This window comes from Podarcis tiliguerta (genome assembly GCF_965153285.1).
Source record: "Podarcis tiliguerta genome assembly, chromosome: 3".
Taxonomy (NCBI): Eukaryota; Metazoa; Chordata; class Lepidosauria; order Squamata; family Lacertidae; genus Podarcis; species Podarcis tiliguerta.
This window is the reverse complement of record NC_139536.1, coordinates 16365953-16385185: the sequence shown is the minus strand read 5'-3', so window position 1 is coordinate 16385185 and position 19233 is coordinate 16365953. Positions and strand designations below refer to the sequence as shown.

Sequence of the window (19233 nt, the reverse complement as noted above, 5' to 3'; positions counted from 1 at the left end):
ACATCGTAAAAAATAAATAATATAACGGGCCCTTTGAATAATATAAAATCCAAATAATAGGACATAGGGTTTATGATAACCATTAGGTATATTATAACCAAGTATCATTCTCACAGGTCCAGTTTCCACAGTATCCTCTTAATGAGGCCCAAACTATATATTACACACCACGTGTAGCCTTTGTGTTGAAGTCAGACACAGCGAATCCACTGTACAATGCCTCAGACATTTCTCTTCTGTCCGTCTGTCCCAGGGCACTGATCATGGTGCAGGGGGTGGGATCATAGATATTATGGAATATCCACATCCATCCAACACCCACTCTCTCATCCTAACCTACCTTGCAAGGTTGTTGTGAGCATAAAACAGGATAACTCCATCTATGCCACCCTGAACTCCTTGGAGAAAGGGCAAGGTGCAGTGTGATAATTATTAAGAAGAAGAAGCTACTGCTGCTGCAAAACAGACTTTCAGACTACCCCAACTCCTCTTCCAGAGGTTGCAACAGGCAGAGTAGTGAGTTTCAACTCACATGTTTCCTCATTAAGAGCAGAACGTGATAATAAACCTAAAGTGTGAGGAAGACTTCCCTGAGAAGGTGTGGCTCCTCCTGGCATTGTGAACCTATTTTACTAGATCATAACACATTCCCACATGTTGTGGCGTTGCCAGCAGTGAATAATATTAAATAGGATGTCCATATATATTGCCAGGCAATACAATAAAGCAACAGAGCAAGAATATGCCATACAGTGTAAATGAATTGTATGAGGATCACACAGTGCAATCCTGGATAAATTTCAAACTATGTCAAGATTCATTGCACCTGAGAATTTATCCAATTACTGTGGATGTTAGCCAAACCTACTTGGATTATATTTCCTCCAATCTTGAATCATCCTGTTTGATGTAGCAATAGTAGCTCAATATTGCAGTTGGCTTGCAGACCTTTTCCATTCCAACAGTGATGATTTGCAATTTACAGATAACAGTGTCCATTTCTGGCTGGTTAAGGTGAGCAGTGACTGGGTGACCTAAAGCAGAATTTCCCTGAAGAAGTGTTCTTACGAGCCATCATAAGGGATATCCTTATTTAGCTTTCCCAAGTATAACTGAAGGAAAACAGACATAACTGTTTGGGTGATAGTGCTGACGCTGGCAGATTAAAGGGGGAAAGATGAGAGCCATGAAGATCTGTGTCATGCTTTTAAGCTTCTTTGTGGAGATAACGTCCACATAAAAGCAAAAACCCATGGGAAATAAGCTGTTACTTTTAGCATTGTCAGTTACCCCCCAGAAAGCAGGAAAGCACACAATAGCCTGGGAGAGGTGGGTCTGAAATCTGTTTCCGTACCCAGTATCCTTGGGCAGCTGCCAGGGCCACAGGGAAGGGCACCACCAATGCCTACTCTATACCCACCTTAAAAAAAAAAAAATTCAGTCCAGTGCTCATAGCAGTGCTGAGTGGCAGACTCTAGTCGCCCCTTCAACTTCCCCCAGTGCCCCCAATGTATCTGCATTCTCGGGCATTATAGGAAATTAAAATCTGAGCTGGAGCCATTGTGCTACTCAGAATGCAAGTGCTTCCCATTGCAGCCCACCACCACCAACAGGCAGGCCCACCGGTGGCCACTGATGTGAGAGAAGGACCACCAGTTTAGCACATACCCCTAAACATTTTGTGAATCTATGTTTGGCCTCATTGAGGAGCAGTATTTCAATATGAGTAGGAAAATGAGAGTACCCCCAAACATTTTTTCAGAAAGAAAAAAAAGCACTGGGGACCACCATAGGCTTTTTTGCCAGCCCCCTAGAGCTGGCTTTTGGGACATGGATGGCACTGTGGGTTAAACCACAGAACCTAGGACTTGCCGATCAGAAGGTCGGCGGTTCGAATCCCCGTGGCGGGCTGAGCTCCCGTTGCTCAGTCCCTGCTCCTGCCAACCTAGCAGTTCGAAAGCACGTCAAAGTGCAAGTAGATAAATAGGTACCACTCTGGCGGGAAGGTAAACGGCGTTTCCATGCGCTGCTCTGGTTTGCCAGAAGCCACTTAGTCATGCTGGCCTCATGACTGTACGCTGTCTCCCTCAGCCAATAAAGCGAGATGAGCGCCGCAACCCCAGAGTTGGCCATGATTGGACCTATTGGTTAGGGGTCCTTTTACCTTTACCTTTAGAGCTGGCTTTGCTTTCAATGCAGAGAAAAAATACAGATAGAGAAGAGTGAGAGAAGAGCTTAGCTATTGAGCCCACTCTCCCAGAACATGCTAGTGCCCTCTTAAGATGCATCTACATTTGTTGCTTTTCTATGGGTTAAAGGAACATAGGATTCTTCATCCAAATGGTCTCTTTCACATTGCACTTGCTCCTGACCCAGACTGGAATCTGCTCTCAATCATTATGATTCCCCCTCCTGTTTGCAGAGGGGAAATGCACTTGTCTTCCACATTATAGGATAGGAATGGTGTCCACAGAAAAATGCTCCTGCACCGCCTTAAGTGTTCCTCGGGGGCCAATGTTCTGTGGTTTTCTGCTTCCAGTGCTCAAAGATGAAGACAAAATTCCAAATGAAAGCACAACCTCAATAAGGCTTTTGTCATAGCTGCAAGGAAGCATCGCCCTGAATGGATTGGATAATGTGCAGAGCAGCCAGATTAAATATTTTGTGAATGCACTCTGCAAACACAGTGTGTGTTCTGTTGCATGTAAGGCAGATAAATTTCATTCTGTGTGCACATGGCTAGGAGCTAGGGCCATTGACAGTTTCTCGCAAGCCATGCATGTTGAGAAATACAAGCACATGTATGCTCTTGTCCACATTACAGGGTACTGCGCAAGTACACACATCACATATCTAACACAGGAAGGAGCCCTAATTAATCTCATCCAAAGAAATCTATTTAACTGTGACAGGATCACAGTGTAAACACATCTCACTTGAGTGACCCAGGACACTGTTTTTTTATGTATACTGGCCTGGTGCCAGTATAGCAGGAAAAGAACCTTTGCTTTTCAACCCAGTAAAGCTGGAGGCATATAGGCAAAAAGTCATTAAGAAAATTGACAAGGCTATGACCTCTGACCCAGCACTTCATCATAAGTAGAACAAAATTGTTTCATTTATACACCCCTTATCTCTAAGTCACATAAAAGTTCCTCAAAATCAGCCACAGATGTATTTTACAAGGAGCCCTCTCCTGCCCTGCTCACCTTCAACATCTAGACTTTGAATAAAACAGGAGTTAAGTGAAATTGTTTTGCTTTTGCAAAGGGAAAATAATTTACAACATATGGCTCTACTGCATACTATAGCCATAAACTGAGTATACGTCCTGAAATCAAACAAGGTGGACTTGCAATGGTAACAATTCAGCATTTCCAGTATAAAAAGAAGCACTGATGCAGAAAATTCAGCAGTACAGCCGTAGATCTCAAACTGTAGAGTAGGTCTCCCCAGGAGACTCTGAAAAGCTGCCTGTAGATCTGTGAGTTCCTCTCTAATGCTCCATTAGATGCATCTAGACTGGCAGAGAGATGCCGCCGTCCCCCTCCCTTTCTTACAGGGGGCTTTGAACGATAGAAAGAATTATAAAACTGAAAGGTAATCACTGGGTCACCTAGCCCAACCTTCTTTTTTGAAAGCTTACAGCCACTAGAAGTATCATGGAATCATAGCGTTGGAAGGGTCCTCTGCCCCAAAACCCCCTGCAATGCAGGACTCTTTGGTCCAAAGTGGGGTTCAAACCCATGACGCTGAGATTAAGAGTCTCTTGCTCTACTGCCTAAGCCAACTCAGACCTACTTCTAATATAAACGTCCCATGCAGAGAGAGATCCACCCTTGTGTAAGAAGGCAGTGGAAAGGTGTTCACACACAAGTCTCTTTTCATATGCTGGAATGAGGATGGATGGATCACCCTATTTCTATTCCTTGCTGCCTTCATTTCCCCCCAAAACTGGATCACTCCTGTCCTGTTTATGGGTGCACTTTAAGAGAAAATAAATAAATAAATAAATAAATAAATAAATAAATAAATAAATGGAAATGGCGTGGCCATGTTTTTCCCATACAATTCCCCAGTCAATTCTTGAAAGCATCTTAAAAAGGCTTTCTTCACTAGGAGGCCACAGAGCCGCTCTAAGAGCACTTAAAATGTGTTAAAAGTTAAAATGAACCACCTTGCAAATACAGTGCAGATGCATGCATGGTTCAACCTGTTGATTAAATGGCTCAGTCCTCAGATCAGTCTTCCAGTCCACATGAGAGTCCAAAATGCAGAGCAAACCAGAACCCTCCTCAGACCCCATGCCGGAAGCAAGTCTCTTCCTCCCAGATGTGTGTTATTGAGCAATTAATAGTCACAAAAAATTGTTTGCTCAGGAGACTCGTTTAAAAGGAGGAATCACTGCTTGTAGCATTATATGCTCATCTCACTTTCCCTCCTGCTCAATTAGGTTTTGCAGGCTTTTTATTGTTTCAGAAACACGTCAGAGCATATATGACTAGAGGCAACAGTGGGACAAAAGAGATGTCTGTGTTCCCCAGCCTTTGCCAAGTTGGTGTCCCATCAGTTCCATCCAGCATAGTGTACACCACAGAGCCACTTTCAACTTCCTTAAAAACTATGGTCTGTCTGCAGCCATAGAATAGCTGGACATCTTTGTACACACATGGGTACCACTGTAAAACTGGGAACAGAAGCCCTTGGGGTTGGTTGTAGTACTAGACAACCAAGCAACCTGTTTTGGAAGGGCTGTTTTTAAACGCATTTTGCTTTTCCTCCAGGATGATTTCAGGAACATTAATAATAATAATAATAATAATAATAATAATTTATTTTTACCCCACCCATCTGGCTGTTTCCCCAGCCACTCTGGGTGGCTCTCAATTGAGTGTTAAAAAAAATACAGCATTAAATATTAAAAACTTCCCTAAACAGTGCTTCCTTCAGATGTCTTTTAAAGATAAGATAGCTGCTTATTTCCTTCACATCTGAAGGGAAGGCGTTCCACAGGGCAGGCACCACTACCGAGAAGGCCCTCAGCCTGGTTCCCTGTAACCTCACTTCTCGCAATGAGGGAACCGCCAGAAGGCCTTCGGCGCTGAATCTCAGTGTCCGAGCTAAACGATAGGGGTGGAAATGCTCCTTCAGGTATACAGGACCGAGGTCGTTTAGGGCTTTAAAGAGCACATGATTTCCTCCCCTTTTTCCTTACCAGCTTACCTCTGAGCACAAGCTGAGACGGAGCATCGAAATACTCATAGTTTTATTTCACATGCTGGCTACCAATGCAAAGCTTGTTTTAAAGTCTTGAAACTCTTGTGGCCTTCCCCCAAAGCTCTGGGAATGAATTTTTTGTTTTTTGTGTGTAAGGGACTGAGGACAAATTCCATAGCCCCTTCACAGAAACACTAGCCAAGATTTTGCAGGAAGGACAGCGAGAAATGATCTTTAAAACCAGCATAACCACATTCACAGCTGGTTTTTCACACATTGTAAGAAGAAGCTCACAGTGTAGTGCATTAAATAGTCTTCAAGGTGTTGTAGGATTCTTTGGTTCCAAGGGTGAACTCTTCCTTCCCATAAAGGCACCGTTGTCCCATGTCCATCCTCTAGCCTAGTTGAAATGCGTGTTATATACCTGGGGATGCTCTCAGGGTCTTTCAGCTCACACTTTGGGACTTCCTCATTTCCCTCCACCCTCTGCTTGCCCTTTCCCTTTTGCCACATTCCCAGTTTACAAAGGAACTCCCTGACACAGTAACAAACACTCTGAGGATGTAGTATTCCACAAAAGGCCCACACATGTGAACAGATGTTAGAAACGCGTATGTAGTAAACACTCTTTCCCCTCCTATAATTTTAGATAGAATAACAGCTTCTTAAAAATCATTTTTTAAAAGGCCAAGAATGAAGCAAACTCCCACAGGAATCCAATGGAACATATTCTTTCCTCAAACTTCTGGCAGAGCTGTAAATTGATAAAAATTAAGATCCGAATGAGAATCAAAAGAGTAGAATCTAAACACTGGGTGCATCGAATGTATTTTTTTTTTTTAAGGTTTGTCACAGCTAATATATTAAATAACTGTGCATTTAATATTCCTCCACCATTTCACACACCACCCCCATGAAATGTTTCTCTCTTCCATTATTTTTCATGCTCTTTTCCTTTGTAGTAATGATGTGCTGCAGCTTTACAGATCTGCATTTTCTGGCCTTCTGGATCTGGAGCCTCTCTGTAGATGTTCCCTTTAATTTCATTGCTCATTGTCTTTTCTTCTTCTTCTTCTTCTGTATTTGTCCCTCTGTGCGTTCTCCACAGCCCTGTTGTTGAATGAGCTTGGTAAGCACCCCATTTCTTCTATTTCTTTTCCATTTTTTCCAGTCAATCGATGTACTTTATGTAAGTTGATTGTTCTGTCTCTATTATTTTATTTCTGTACTCTCAAATGTTTCTTTTTTTAAAAAAAAGATTAATAATGCAGTTTAACTAAACGAAGGTAATTGATTTCATGTTTGTTACTTAAATTTATTTTCCATATCTGCTGGTTTTGAAGTAATCCCTTGGATTCAGTGAGCCCTCAGACTGAAATCAAGGTATTAAAGATCTGATGGGAAAAGATGAGACATCTTAGGTCAATTATATGGTAATTGGTTGAAACATCTCATCTCCAGAAAGCCTTTTGGCAGACGCACAGATTAAACAGGCCAAGATTCAAATTTTACCCAGGGTTTCTTGTGATACATTAAGGAAGGGTAGAGATCTATTTTTTTTTAACTTTCACTTTGCAGAATGGCACAAAAGGTCTTCTTTAAGCTATACATCCATTTTGTGGGGAGGGGGTAGACACCGATTTTCATGTGCCAATTGAGGGAAAGTCATTTTTTGGATCAGTTAAGAGACTATATTACAGCCCATTACAGAAATTACTCAAGTGGAAATGCTCACTGGTTTTTGTGACCACAGAATTACTCCTTTTGGTGCATGAGACTCTGCTGAAATGAGAGATCCCAGTACATTTGCAAAATTAACACACAACTGAAATCCTGTTGAGGGATGCTATTTGGAACAGAGAAATCATTAGCCAGATACAGGTTAAGTATGTTCTCCTTTTGCCAGTTTTTCATTCTAAATCCCCTTTCCCGAAGCTGCTTCTTGTTTTAAAAAGCGGTGCTGGGAGTACATAGTTGCAACTCATAGGTAGGCCCTGGTTTCAGCTGAAATGAGTGGGCACCGAGTAGGAGCCCCCAAGCATTCCCATTCATTCCAGTGGTGTTCATGCAGGAGAGATTCCTCTTAAATGAAATCCCTAATGATAGTGGTAAGGTCCACATAGTTAAAGCCATGGTTTTCCCAGTAGTGATGTATGGAAGTGAGAGCTGGACCATCAAGAAGGCTGATCGCCGAAGAATTGATGCTTTTGAATTATGGTGCTGGAGGAGAGTCTTGAGAGTCCCATGGACTGCAAGAAGATCAAACGCATCCATTCTGAAGGAAATCAGCCCTGAGTGCTCACTGGAAGGACAGCTGAGGCTGTGGCCACCTCATGAGAAGAGAAGACTCCCTGGGAAAGACCTGATGTTGGGAAAGATGGAGGGCACAAGGAGAAGGAGACGACAGAGGACGCAATGGTTGGATAGTGTTCTCGAAGCTACAAACATGAGTCTGACCAAACTGCGGGAGACAGTGGAGGACAGAAGTGCCTGGCGTGCTCTGGTCCATGGGGTCACGAAGAGTCGGACACGACTAAATGACTAAACAACAACAATGATAGTGGTGGGACATTTGAAAGATAAACCTGGGGTTCCTTTGGTGACCCAATCCTGTTCAGTAAGTTGCATCTTACGAAGTGCATGCTAACCTAAACGCAGTCATGAAGGCTATACTGTGGAGTCAGGTTCGTATCTCGTGGGCCAATGCGTGGATTGTTTTGGAATCAGATCACTTATTCATACCCAGCTAATCGAGTACAGGAAATGTGCAGCTCACCTACACACATCACTCCCAAAAGGAGTTGCTTCATTCACTTGAATGGGCACCATGACAACAGAGTGTGAAGGAATGTAGGAAGTTCGGCATAGCGCTTTAGAGAAAACTAGAATCTGTAACAGATAGCATGCCATCCTCTAAGCGCCTTTGTCTATTTCTGCAAATAGGAGGACAGTTGAGGCTGAAATGAGAAGGCATATTTAGTGTTGGAGTGGGAGTTCAAAAAAGAAAACAGGAAGCTTCCTAATACTGAATCATGCCATTGGGAAGCTCCGTCTGCTAATACTCCCAAGATCTCAGGCTGGAGTTTTTAACTAGAGATGCTAGGAGCAAACACACAACTGTAACCCTGTTGAGGAGTCTGCACGCAAAGTCTTCTCCATAAGTTTCAAAACCAAGATGTAAGAAGCAATAATTTTCCAAATAGCATATATTCCTGGGATGTTTTCTGGCAATGACTGATGCACAGCAGTCACTAAAGCAGCAGCCCTGAGTTTCATCAACCTGTCTCCCCCAGAAAGACCAGATAAAACAAAGCATGTGATGTGATCGCGCTGTGTTGTGATCTTCCAGCCACAAGGAACAGCTGATGAAGTGGAGCTGTGGGTGGGGACTTTCACATCACCGTGATGCCATACCACACATTTTGTAATCTGAAAAGTTACCAGGATAGCGAAGAGGAGAGTGTAGGGCTATGTTTTTTGTAGCATCTAATCTTGGCCTGAGTTGAACAGGGAATAAAATGCTTCAACCAAATCTGGACTTTTTGAAATTTTCACGCATGGGAAACGTTTTGGCATTTTTGCCTGATCCAATTGAGTGCATTTCCTGTAGGGAACTTTAGGGTAGAATTTTATAGGTGACATATGATGTGCAGCAACAGATGCTAATTTGCTTCCTTTTTCTCTCTTTCCATTTTGCTATTCCTCTAGGTGGCTTCACAATTACAGGTATGGCATTATTATTATTATTATTATTATTATTATTATTATTATTATGCTGTCTTCTAAATGTATGTTTCCATGTGGAAAATTAGGTTCTTCTATTGCTTATTCCTTTTCCTTTTAAGATATATAATATTAAAATAGACGCACAGCAAAGCATTAGTACCATCTAACACTTGTAAGTCGAGGACCCGCCACCCGCTTAGGGATAAATAAGACACAAGGACACATGTATTTTAGGTTAATGGGCTAAATAAGGCCACAACTTTATTGGTTATAGCATGTGAGTGGTATTGGCTTAGGCATTGGATCAAATGATGGATACATGACTCCACCCTGCTCAGCAGGAAGTAATTTTGAGGGTTAACAACCAGTGGGAGGAGCTTGTTGATGCAAATACAACTGGAAGCTTCCCCTGACGTCACCAGGGGTTGCGCCATGGCCCTAGCCACCAGCAGGGCATCGGACAAGATCCATGACCTCTGGATCCCTTTAACGGAATACCCAAAAGGTGAGGGGTAGGTGATGGCCACAACCATGTGATAGTTCCATATACTTAGAATATTATGCAACTATAACATGAATCCCAATCCTCACTCCACAGAATCATTACCCATTCATCCAACGCATATTTTCAAATAGGAATACAGAAAGAGATGGACTCCCATTTCATTGTCCTAAAGCCAAATGCTATTGCAGGGGGGTGAGGACTCCTACTCAGGACAATCAAACGTTAATAGTTGTATTATGGTAATGAACATATGGCATTTCTTTTCACCTTTTGTGATAAAAGAGAGGCAAACATATCACACTAGAATGAAACAGGACATGAATGCCAGGGACGTTTCCCGAATTTGTACCATTTAAATAATGCACACTTCTCATTCCCTTTTTATCGCCCATTTCTTTAATTTGATTGGGGATTTCGTGGAAGCAGTTCTGCAGTGAACTGATCGCTTTTGTGCTTTGATTGTAAAAGTGTTATATACTTGCATATTGCCTTTCTCTGATAGCTTTAAAAAATAAAAAATAAAAGCTCAAAGCAAGTTACATACATACGTTCTTTATTTTGGTCCAAAGACCCACAAAAGCATTTTCAAAATCAAAATAAAACAGAAAGTCATATAATGAGGAAATGATGTATAGGTACTAGAAGGATCAGTATGGAGCTCAAGAAGAGGTGTGGCTGAATTCAGAAAAAAAAAATCCAAGTCCTTTCTCAAGAGTGCAAAGCCTGCCTAGCTACATAAATCACCCAAGCCGTTGCATGGAATGTTTTGAGGAAACAGTGAACTAAAGGAAGGGTTGCACCCCAAGAACCTCTGCAACATTGCAAAGAAATGTGGGGGCATTGCAAAGGACTGTATATGGTTGCATGTTTTGAACTCCCAAACCAGAGGAGGAACCCAAGCTGAAAAGTTCAAAAAGCGGCCTTTACAGATTAAAATTGTAGCGCTGGCGTAGAAAACATTCCCCAACAATGAACCCAGCTTGGATATTTGAAGAAGATGGCCCTCTGTTTTCCATTTGCTAACATCTTGGCTTATTTTTTGTTTTCGTAATCAAGGGAAACGTTTGAACGGTAGGACATCTTGATTTCTTTCATGCAAACTAAGATTAACACTAAACCCACGTACTAAGTAACTAGTGTGTAAACCAAGTTTGATGAAGTGGTGTGATATTTCTTTCCGACACACTTAACACCACACGTTTCTGGATAACAGAGTAAGACTTTTTTTTAAATTTCCAGTGATTCACTGGTAACAATTTGAAAGCATAATACAGAGCTCTAGAGACCTAGAGGATGGCAGTGGGTTTAAGATTCTTTTGTGTTCTTTAAGCAACTTTGCTGGCAACATGGCTCCTGGCATAACAGCCAAGGGATATCGTAGATCAAATCATGGTCTTGGGCTGAATGTTTCAAGGGCCTCTGTGCCAAGTTATATGCAGCTGTCTTTGCATAAGAATTTACCACCTGAACAAAAGCCAGGAGAGTTCTAAGTGCTAAGGCTGCAGTCCTAACCACCACTTACCTGGGAGTAAGCCTCACTGAAATCAGAAGGGCTTACTCCTGAAAAGGCGTGGTTAGGATGGCACTGAAAGTCACCACAGTCTTTTTCCTTATTATCACCATCCCCCAGAACATCTGCCCACCACAGCCACCAGTTGATTTAATTGTAGGATGCATCTAAAAGCTTCAGAATGGTGTTGAAAAATATGGTTATGAATGGTAGTCCTAATAAAAATAACAAATGGCCCGATGCATTTCAGACAACGACACACGGGAGATACGTTGTCTTTATAGGAGAACCGTGTTCTTGTCACTCTGAGGTTGGTTATCAACAAAAACACAATGGGCATTTTATTGTTCTGATGGGACTATTAATATTGAATAAATATATTTTTCAGTACCATTTTGAGGTTTTGCCTCTTCTTTGGCTTCTTCCAGCAGCGGTGCAGAGTAGAGCACTGTGTCTCGGGCCTTGGATTAGGGCTAAAGCCTTGCAGTTCAAAGGTTCATAGAAACCTTAACAAACTACCATTCCCAAGGGTGTTTGTGTGTCGGGAAACTCCTGCTGATAAATGGAGTGTAATGAAAAGCAGCAGGCCTCCACTTTGTGCTGCCACTGCTGCTGGAAGGTAAGCTTTGGGTAAGGTAGGATAGAGACAGTGACTCACTAAGTGAATCGAGAGACCTCTAGGTCTTGTCGTTCCCCCCAATGACATAGGTAAAGGGAGCCCTGACCATTAGGCCGACTCTGGGGTTGCGGTGCTCATCTCGCTTTATTGGTCGAGAGAGCTGGCGTACAGCTTCCTGGTCATGTGGCCAGCGTGACTAAGCCACTTCTGGCGAACCAGAGCAGCGCACGGAAACGCCGTTTACCTTCCCGCTGGAACAGTCCCTATTTATCTACTTGCACTTTGATGTGCTTTCGAACTGCTAGGATGGTAGGAGCAGGGACCAAGCAACGGGAGCTCACCCCGTTGCGGGGATTCGAACCGCGACCTTCTGATCAGCAAGTCCTAGGCTCTGTGGTTTAACCCACAGCGCCACCCGCGTCCCAAGACCTCTAGGTCTTGTCGTTCCCCCCAATGACATAACCTGGAGCAAAACCAGGCCTGAAGCTCAGAAATAGGAAGAACTCTTAAATGAACAGCTTTGGGCCCATTCCAAATCCAACCTAGTTTAGCTCATTCCAGAAAAAGACAGGGGAATTTTACGCATCCCTTTTACCGAGCAATTATTTTTGAACAACGTCTATAATAGACACAGATGGCTTAAGCATAATCTACAAATAAATAGCTTCCCCTTGCTAAAGCTCCGCCTCTTCTGTAAGATGACTTCTTACTTTAAGGATGAAGAGCTCTTGTGCAGAAGAGTTTGTTTTTAAGAACTGCCTTTAAGAAGTGAGTACTCAATGGATTCATCAGCCACTTCTTTCACCAAAAATGGGATTTAATTTTTCAGTAATCTGTAAGGGAAATCATGTCTTTGGAAACAAGATCATCTTAGACTTGTTCAAGGCAAATTTGTTAATGCTTACTTTGAATTATGTTCCAGTGAGGTTTATTCCCAGGTAAATGTGCATAGGATCGCATCCTAAATAGAATTTAATGCTGTGATAAAGATAGCCATTCACTTTTAAACACTGCCCCGTATGCCATCCACAGAACTTTTGCAAAGCAGCTTTCCCCTTATAATTTAAGAAGCCTGCCTGTTCTAAGAACTTACTGATGTCTTTGACATTGAGTAAGGTCAACATCTCAGTAACAGAATTATCAAGCAGACCTACCAAGGGTCCATTATGCTCTCTTCGTGTCTGCTGAAATTGCCAGAACTCAGTGGAGTTCTGTTAATCTCTGCCTGCTCTTTACTCCATGCTTCTCCACCAGCATCGACCAGGTGAGCAGATGCAGCCAGCCCTTCAGCCCTGAGGCTAAAGGAGCACTTTATAATTTATGTATTTCTGTTAACTTCTCTTGAGAAATGTCTGCAGCATAGCTATGGCTCTGAGGAACCCAGGGGGAGATTGGAACTGCATAGGAAAGAAGAGAATGATAAAGACTGCATTAAAAATGTACAAGTGCCCATTCGCCGTAATCATTTTCCCCCCTCCTTGAAATCTTAAGCTGCAAAATTGTGATTGGAAATAGATTTCCATTAGGAGGCCACCATTTCAAAGGTGACGAGTAGGAGTCTAATCTTTTGAAGCACTTGAGCAGGCTGGCTGGGACCTCATTCATGGCTCTGTTTATTCTTGAAAATGCGGGAAGGCGGTGCTTGAGAGTCCCCTGTGGGAAATTGTCATAGCAATAACCTCACATGAAGTTGCCATTCACCAAGTAGATTCTTTGCAGCTAACCAAATCTAACAACACCAAGTGTTAAAGCGGCCACCAAAACTCAAAGCAACCCACTTATCTTTTACTTTTTGCCAATCGTTTTGCTAGGCAAACCTGTCTTCCGGAAGGTACATCCTAGAGACCATCCCTTTCCTTCTACTGTAATCAACATTCAAGGTATTCTGTTTGCCAGGGTCTCTGTTCCACAGATAATGTGCATTAGCAATAGTTTAGGACTTCATATATGTGGTGCATTGGAGTAGGGCGTGGGTGGGTTCCATTGAAAAATAAGGTACGGATTAAATTATTGGCAAATTGCTGCTCTTTAATAGCAACTCACACTGCCTGCTTGCATCATCTAAGCCTGCCAGGCAGACATCTGTCCAGTCCTAAGTTAAAGGAAGTCATCATGAATCTCAGTATTTTGACCCAAGTGAGGTTGTAGGCAAATAAAAGCTGACAAAAGACTTGGCTCACTCTCCCCGTAACCATCGTACAACTCATCTCTTAGGAGCTTTGTGATGGGATAGCGTGTGAGGCTGCCAATGGTCAGCACCAGTCTCTGCACACCAGCACTCCTGGATCAACCAGGGGTAAACACAGGTGGGCCAGAAATGATGGGGTGTGGCTGCAACTGACCACTTGGCAGGCTCTCGCCTCCCCCCACTAGCACATAAAAGGGAGAGAGACCAGGAGGGGAGATAGAGCAAAGCAGGCGATTGGAAGTCTGCATCTCTCTACCCAAGCACAGCATTAATCAGAGAAATGCTTTGTGCATTATAAGAGACTAGGAGGAAAAGTAGTCTGGGTCTTGTTTACCCAGGGCTGAGCCAAGGTGGGGAGATCCAAGGTAGTGGGAATAAGCACCAACGCCTAGGGGCCCATGTCACTTTGACACACACACACACACACCCATAAAATATTTGAGGGCGCCTGGCCACCCTAAAGTTGATGGGCATTGATGCCTTTCTTTCATTTCCATGTTTGGACTTCATTTCCCAACAAGCCCTGTAAACAAACTTGTAATAGGGTTGCTGAATGGCAACTTAGCTAGGACTGGTCAAAAACCTTTTATGGCCCTTGTGATTAGAGGAAAGACAGAGAGTGCAAACTGGGTTCACAGAGCTCTGCTAGGACAAGAGAGGAAGGAACTCCCGGTTGCTTATCATTTAAAAGAAATAAACTAGATGACTTGGAGGGTAAATCTCCCCACCTGTTGTTGTTGTTAATTCACCCTTTGCCCCAAGGTCCCAGTGCAGGTTACAACAATTAAAAAGCAATATTTAAAAGCAATTTAAAACACCTTATTGTCACAGAAATAAGGTGGGTCCTAAAAATATGTCCAAGCAGGCAAATGCATAATTTTGCAGCCCACCTTCATTGATTTTGGGTGGTGGTGGGAATGCAACCCGATGCCTAGAAACTTATATCTGGAGAGAGTTGTGTTCAAGCTCTCCTTTTTAAGAATTCAGAGTAGCCCCGGACCAGGCACTGTTTCTGAGACCAGACAACCTCACAGAGCTGTTTTGGGGATAAAAAGTGAGGTGAGGGATGGGGAATCGGGGGTGGGGCTTATCTGGGACCCCCCAATATTTTATTCAAGTTGGTTCCCCTGGTAGTAGCAGTTATCAGGGAGCAATTTAAGGAGAAGTAGGGTGTGCATGATTATTCATTATATGAGGAATGCATAACGATGAGCTGAGCTCCTGGCCTTCCTTATATAGGAACAAATATATAAGCCATCCATGAAGTAAGATTTAGGACTGGAACTCTAAGGCCTTTTCATCCCTCTGGCCTTAGAGGATTCTGACAGTTTAAGGATAACTGCTTTTGTCTTATAAAATAGGGAGGTACAGTATCATTCCAATCCAGAGCAACCCAACTTATAACCCACAAAGTTGAGCCCAACCTTCAGTCCTAGAAGCATAGTATTGTAGAGTTGGATGGGACCACGAGCCCCCTCTAGTCCAACCCCCTGCAATACAGGAATCTTTCACCCCAGTGACCCTGTAATTAAGAGTCTCATGTTCTACCAGCTGAGCTATTTATGGCAGCCTATTTTTGCTGCCTGCCAGGTAATATTTTGTCATCCCTAATGCCTGAAATTAAACGGTGTCTCAGAGGCAAAATCTGCTCAGGTTCTCTTGGGGCACTGCCCTTTCCCAAGTCTTTTGTGATCTTCTTGCCTGCCTCAAGCACTTTGGCATCATAAATGAAACATGAAAATGCCACACACACCCCTCTTTATCAAACCCTGCAGCTATTAGGTCTTTTCATGAATTCTCGGCCACTTTGCTAGATCAGAGCCAGCCTCAGTGGACAGCATCCCCTGCTGTTTGGATACAACTGGGCCTCTTTTTTCTGCAGACTTTTCTCTCATTGCATGTATTCTTATCCTTGGGTGGGGGAGCTATTTAACTCTCCCATAATGCCCTGGAGCAGTGCATTTTGAGAAATGGGCATAGCAACCAGACCTAGCCACTACCAGGTGGTCCCACTGATGAAGGGGAAGGGTCACCAGGGTCACCAGCCTCACATGGGGAACTACATCTAGGGGCAGATCTGATCTGAAACAAATGAAGTTTAAGCTTCATGAAGCATCCCTAATCCTGGAGGGTCCCCAGAAGCAATTAGTAGAGCCAATTTGAGTCGCACAAGTCAAACAGATTACTTTTGTTATTATATATACACTGGTGCCTCGCAAGACGAAATTAATCCGTTCCGCGAGTCTCTTCGTCTAGCGGTTTTTTCGTCTTGCGAAGCAACCCTATTAGCGGATTAGCACTATTAGCGGTTTAGCGGCTATTAGCGGCTATTAAAGGCTTACGGGATTAGCGGATTAGCTGCTAAAAGGCTATTAGCAGCTTAGCGCCTTAGAAAAAGGGGGCGGGGAGCGGGAAAAAACCTCAAGAATCGCAAAATATTTTCGTCTTGCGAAGCAAGCCCATAGAGAAATTCGTCCTGCGAAGCACCTCTGAAAACGGAAAACCCTTTCGTCTTGCGGGTTTTCCGTCTTGCGAGGCATTCGTCTTGCGGGGCACCACTGTATTTCAACAATTGCAAAGTTTTGAGAGTCAGTAGCACAGATGTTGTGAAGTTTTGGTGATCTGTCATGGAACAACCCCACCGAAGAAGATAACAGTGGTTACCCTTACCCAGACCTTGTTTCTGGTTGTGAAGGTGGCCCCATAACACTTCAAGCTTCAAGGCCCCAGAAATGTAGGTAGGTCAGCCACTGACTGCATCCACTCCCTGCTGTAGTCTCTAGCTCAGCCTCTGCCTTCTGCACCTCTCATGGCAGTGAAACCCCATCATCCACGGTTCCTTCCCTTTCTTTGCCATCTCCCTCTGCCACTGGGACTCCTTGCCCATTTGGGGGAGTCACCCTTCACCTCCTTTCCAATCCAAGTCCCCCATCCTTTCTTTGGCGTCTGCCACTCTTGAATAACTTATGCAAGCGCCCAGGGTATTTCTGGGAAAGGAGACTCCTTTCTCTCTGAGCTGGTGCCCTCTGCAAAGCACTGCCCTCTGCAGCCACCTATGGGCTCCTCATGGTAACGCCAGCACCCGCTCCCAAGCCTCTCTGCATCTCCCTCATAGTCCCGCTCTCTCTACAGCAGCTGGTTCAGGCACTTCCAGCAAAAACAAAAAAATCACAGTTGTTTCCGCCCACCCTCCCCGCCACCATCATTGTCTTGGGTAGCATTCGAATTAACAAATTGCTTCCCATTGTTTTTAAACACCAATCAAGTTGCATTAGCACCTTCCGGATTCACTTCTTCCAAAGAACAAAAGGTGTGGGGGGGGGGTTACAAGTGGGGAAAGGAAAAGAGAGCTGAAGGGGCTGGCAGAAAGCAAAGAATTAAATTCCTTCCCAGCAAGAGGAACTTGTGCATGCTCAGACATGAAGAGGGTTGCCAGGTGTCTCTTTTCAAAAAGAGGATGGATTTATTTGGAGTTTCTTATTCCGAAATGCCAGAGACCCACAGAATGCAAGAGGTGTCCCTAACAGCAAAAGTTCAGGGCATTCCATAGGGTACATAACACAGCTCCCCACCACCTCAAAAAAAATAAAGAAAAAGAGGAACACTGAACATTTATTGGACTAAGCTAAATTTGCTCTGAGTCGGGCATGTTAACCAAGGGTTGGGAACAGATTGCCAGTCACCCAATTGGTACTCTTGGGTACAAAATACAGAAAGATCGTTTCAAACGAGCAAAGTAGGGGGAAGGTTCTTCTGGCAGGCTTTTGTATGAGGGGAACCTGGGGGAGAAGTAAGATATGGCTGTGCTGGTGCTGAGTTGCGTGGAAGCGGTTGTTCTTAATCTTTTTAAGTTTGTATGGTTAGTGCATTGTTTTATCATTGTAAACAACCCTGTAGCCTTTGTGGTGTCCGGCGGTCTGTAAGCTACTTAATAAATAAATCACAGTATGAATGTGGCAAGCACCGGTGTTTGAAAATACGTGCATTGTACTAAGTAGAGTTGTCAAGGATCTGTAGTCCTTGTCGAGGGCCATTTCACACATTGCACAAACCCAGGTTTGCCTCTGAGTGTGCACCCAGCAGCCATTCACAGCTAGTCCCAGTGCTCTAGGAAGTAAGGAGCTGTTGCCATTCAGGTAGGACTTTGGGGCAGAATCAATCAGAAGATTGAGCAGGAGGACCTCCAAACACAACAAGACTGGCTCACCTCATTTGGAAGTAAGCAAAGTAATATTCATCACCCTATAAAAAGTGCAGGTTGTAAAATCATTAAGTTCAAGGTGTTTAATAACCTAAGAAGAATATTTGTATGGTATGTGTTTTCAAGCACTTGTTTGCCATGTACACAGGGCCATTTTCAACTAAATTGGCCTGTCTGGCACTCTCATTATATAATAAAGGTAAAGGTACCCCTGCCCATACGGGCCAGTCGTGACTGACTCTAGGGTTGCGCGCTCATCTCTCTCAAGAGGCCGGGAGCCGGCGCTGTCCAAGGACACTTCTGGGTCACGTGGCCAGCGTGACGAAGCTGCTCTGGTGAGCCTGCACCAGCGCAGCACATGGAAACGCCGTTTACCTTCCCACTATAAAGCGGTCCCTATTTATCTACTTGCACTTAGGGGTGCTTTCGAACACCTAGGTTGGCAGGAACTGGGACTGAACGACGGGAGCTCACCCCGTCGCGGGGATTCGAACCACCAACCATGCGATCAGCAAGTCCTAGGCACTGAGGTTTTACCCACAGCGCCACCCGTGTCCCATTATATAATATATGTACACAAATCTAATGTGCCATCGAATCTAATGTGCACCTCAATTTCCCCCAAAAGTATTTGCCATGCCAGCGGTATTTTTCAAGCTTGCAATCAAATCTAATGCACCGTCGAATCTGAGGTGCGCGTTACATTCGAGTAATTGCGGTATAAGCAGCAGACAAAAATTTTCCTCGGTTGTTATTATTATTAATTAAAGTTATGTGCCACCCTTCATCCATAGACCTCAAGGTGGTTTGCATTACAAAAATACACGATAAAAACACAAAATGCATAAGAAGAACAAGAACAAAACAATAATCCTTCTCACTGCTTCCTACTATAGCCAGGCCTTTGGCCTTTTAGAAATGGGCGGGATATTTTTAGAGTATTTCTTTTTCTTCTTGGCTTTAATTTATCTATGTGGGGGTTGCCCTGGGCAAGATAAAGCGACGAACATATTCAATAAATAAAATAAAGATAAATACGATAAACAGTTACACTAGCAGGAACAATCACAAGGAGTCCCACTAGCATAGGGTTGCCCTATTTCAAAAAGTGAAACTCGGGACACCAAAGTTGCTGAGCTTCGAGCTTTTTTTTTTTTAAATTTTTTAAAATTTATTTATTTATTTATTTATTTGAAAATCAACTCTTCCGATGTGGGCGGCCCAGCAATGCTGGATTCCAACCAGCTACATTTTTAGGCGTACACGT

General features: G+C 43.5%; 1 protein-coding gene across 12 annotated transcripts in view; it reads left to right on the top strand.

Annotated features, from left to right (window-relative positions):
* Positions 1-19233, top strand: part of SLC8A1 (solute carrier family 8 member A1) — a 304433-nt gene that overhangs the window by 249563 nt on the left and 35637 nt on the right. For 4 of the 12 annotated variants that reach the window (XM_083432980.1, XM_083432978.1, XM_083432979.1 and 1 more), the window contains exons 4-6: positions 6326-6346; positions 8926-8943; positions 13389-13457. The exons of 4 other annotated variants lie outside the window; for them this stretch is intronic. In XM_083432980.1, coding sequence (XP_083289106.1) covers positions 6326-6346; positions 8926-8943; positions 13389-13457 — 108 coding nt within the window. The remainder of the gene's footprint in view (positions 1-6325; positions 6347-8925; positions 8944-13388; positions 13458-19233) is intronic. 4 more of the 12 variants (XM_083432984.1, XM_083432981.1, XM_083432977.1 and 1 more) reach the window with 2 other exon arrangements.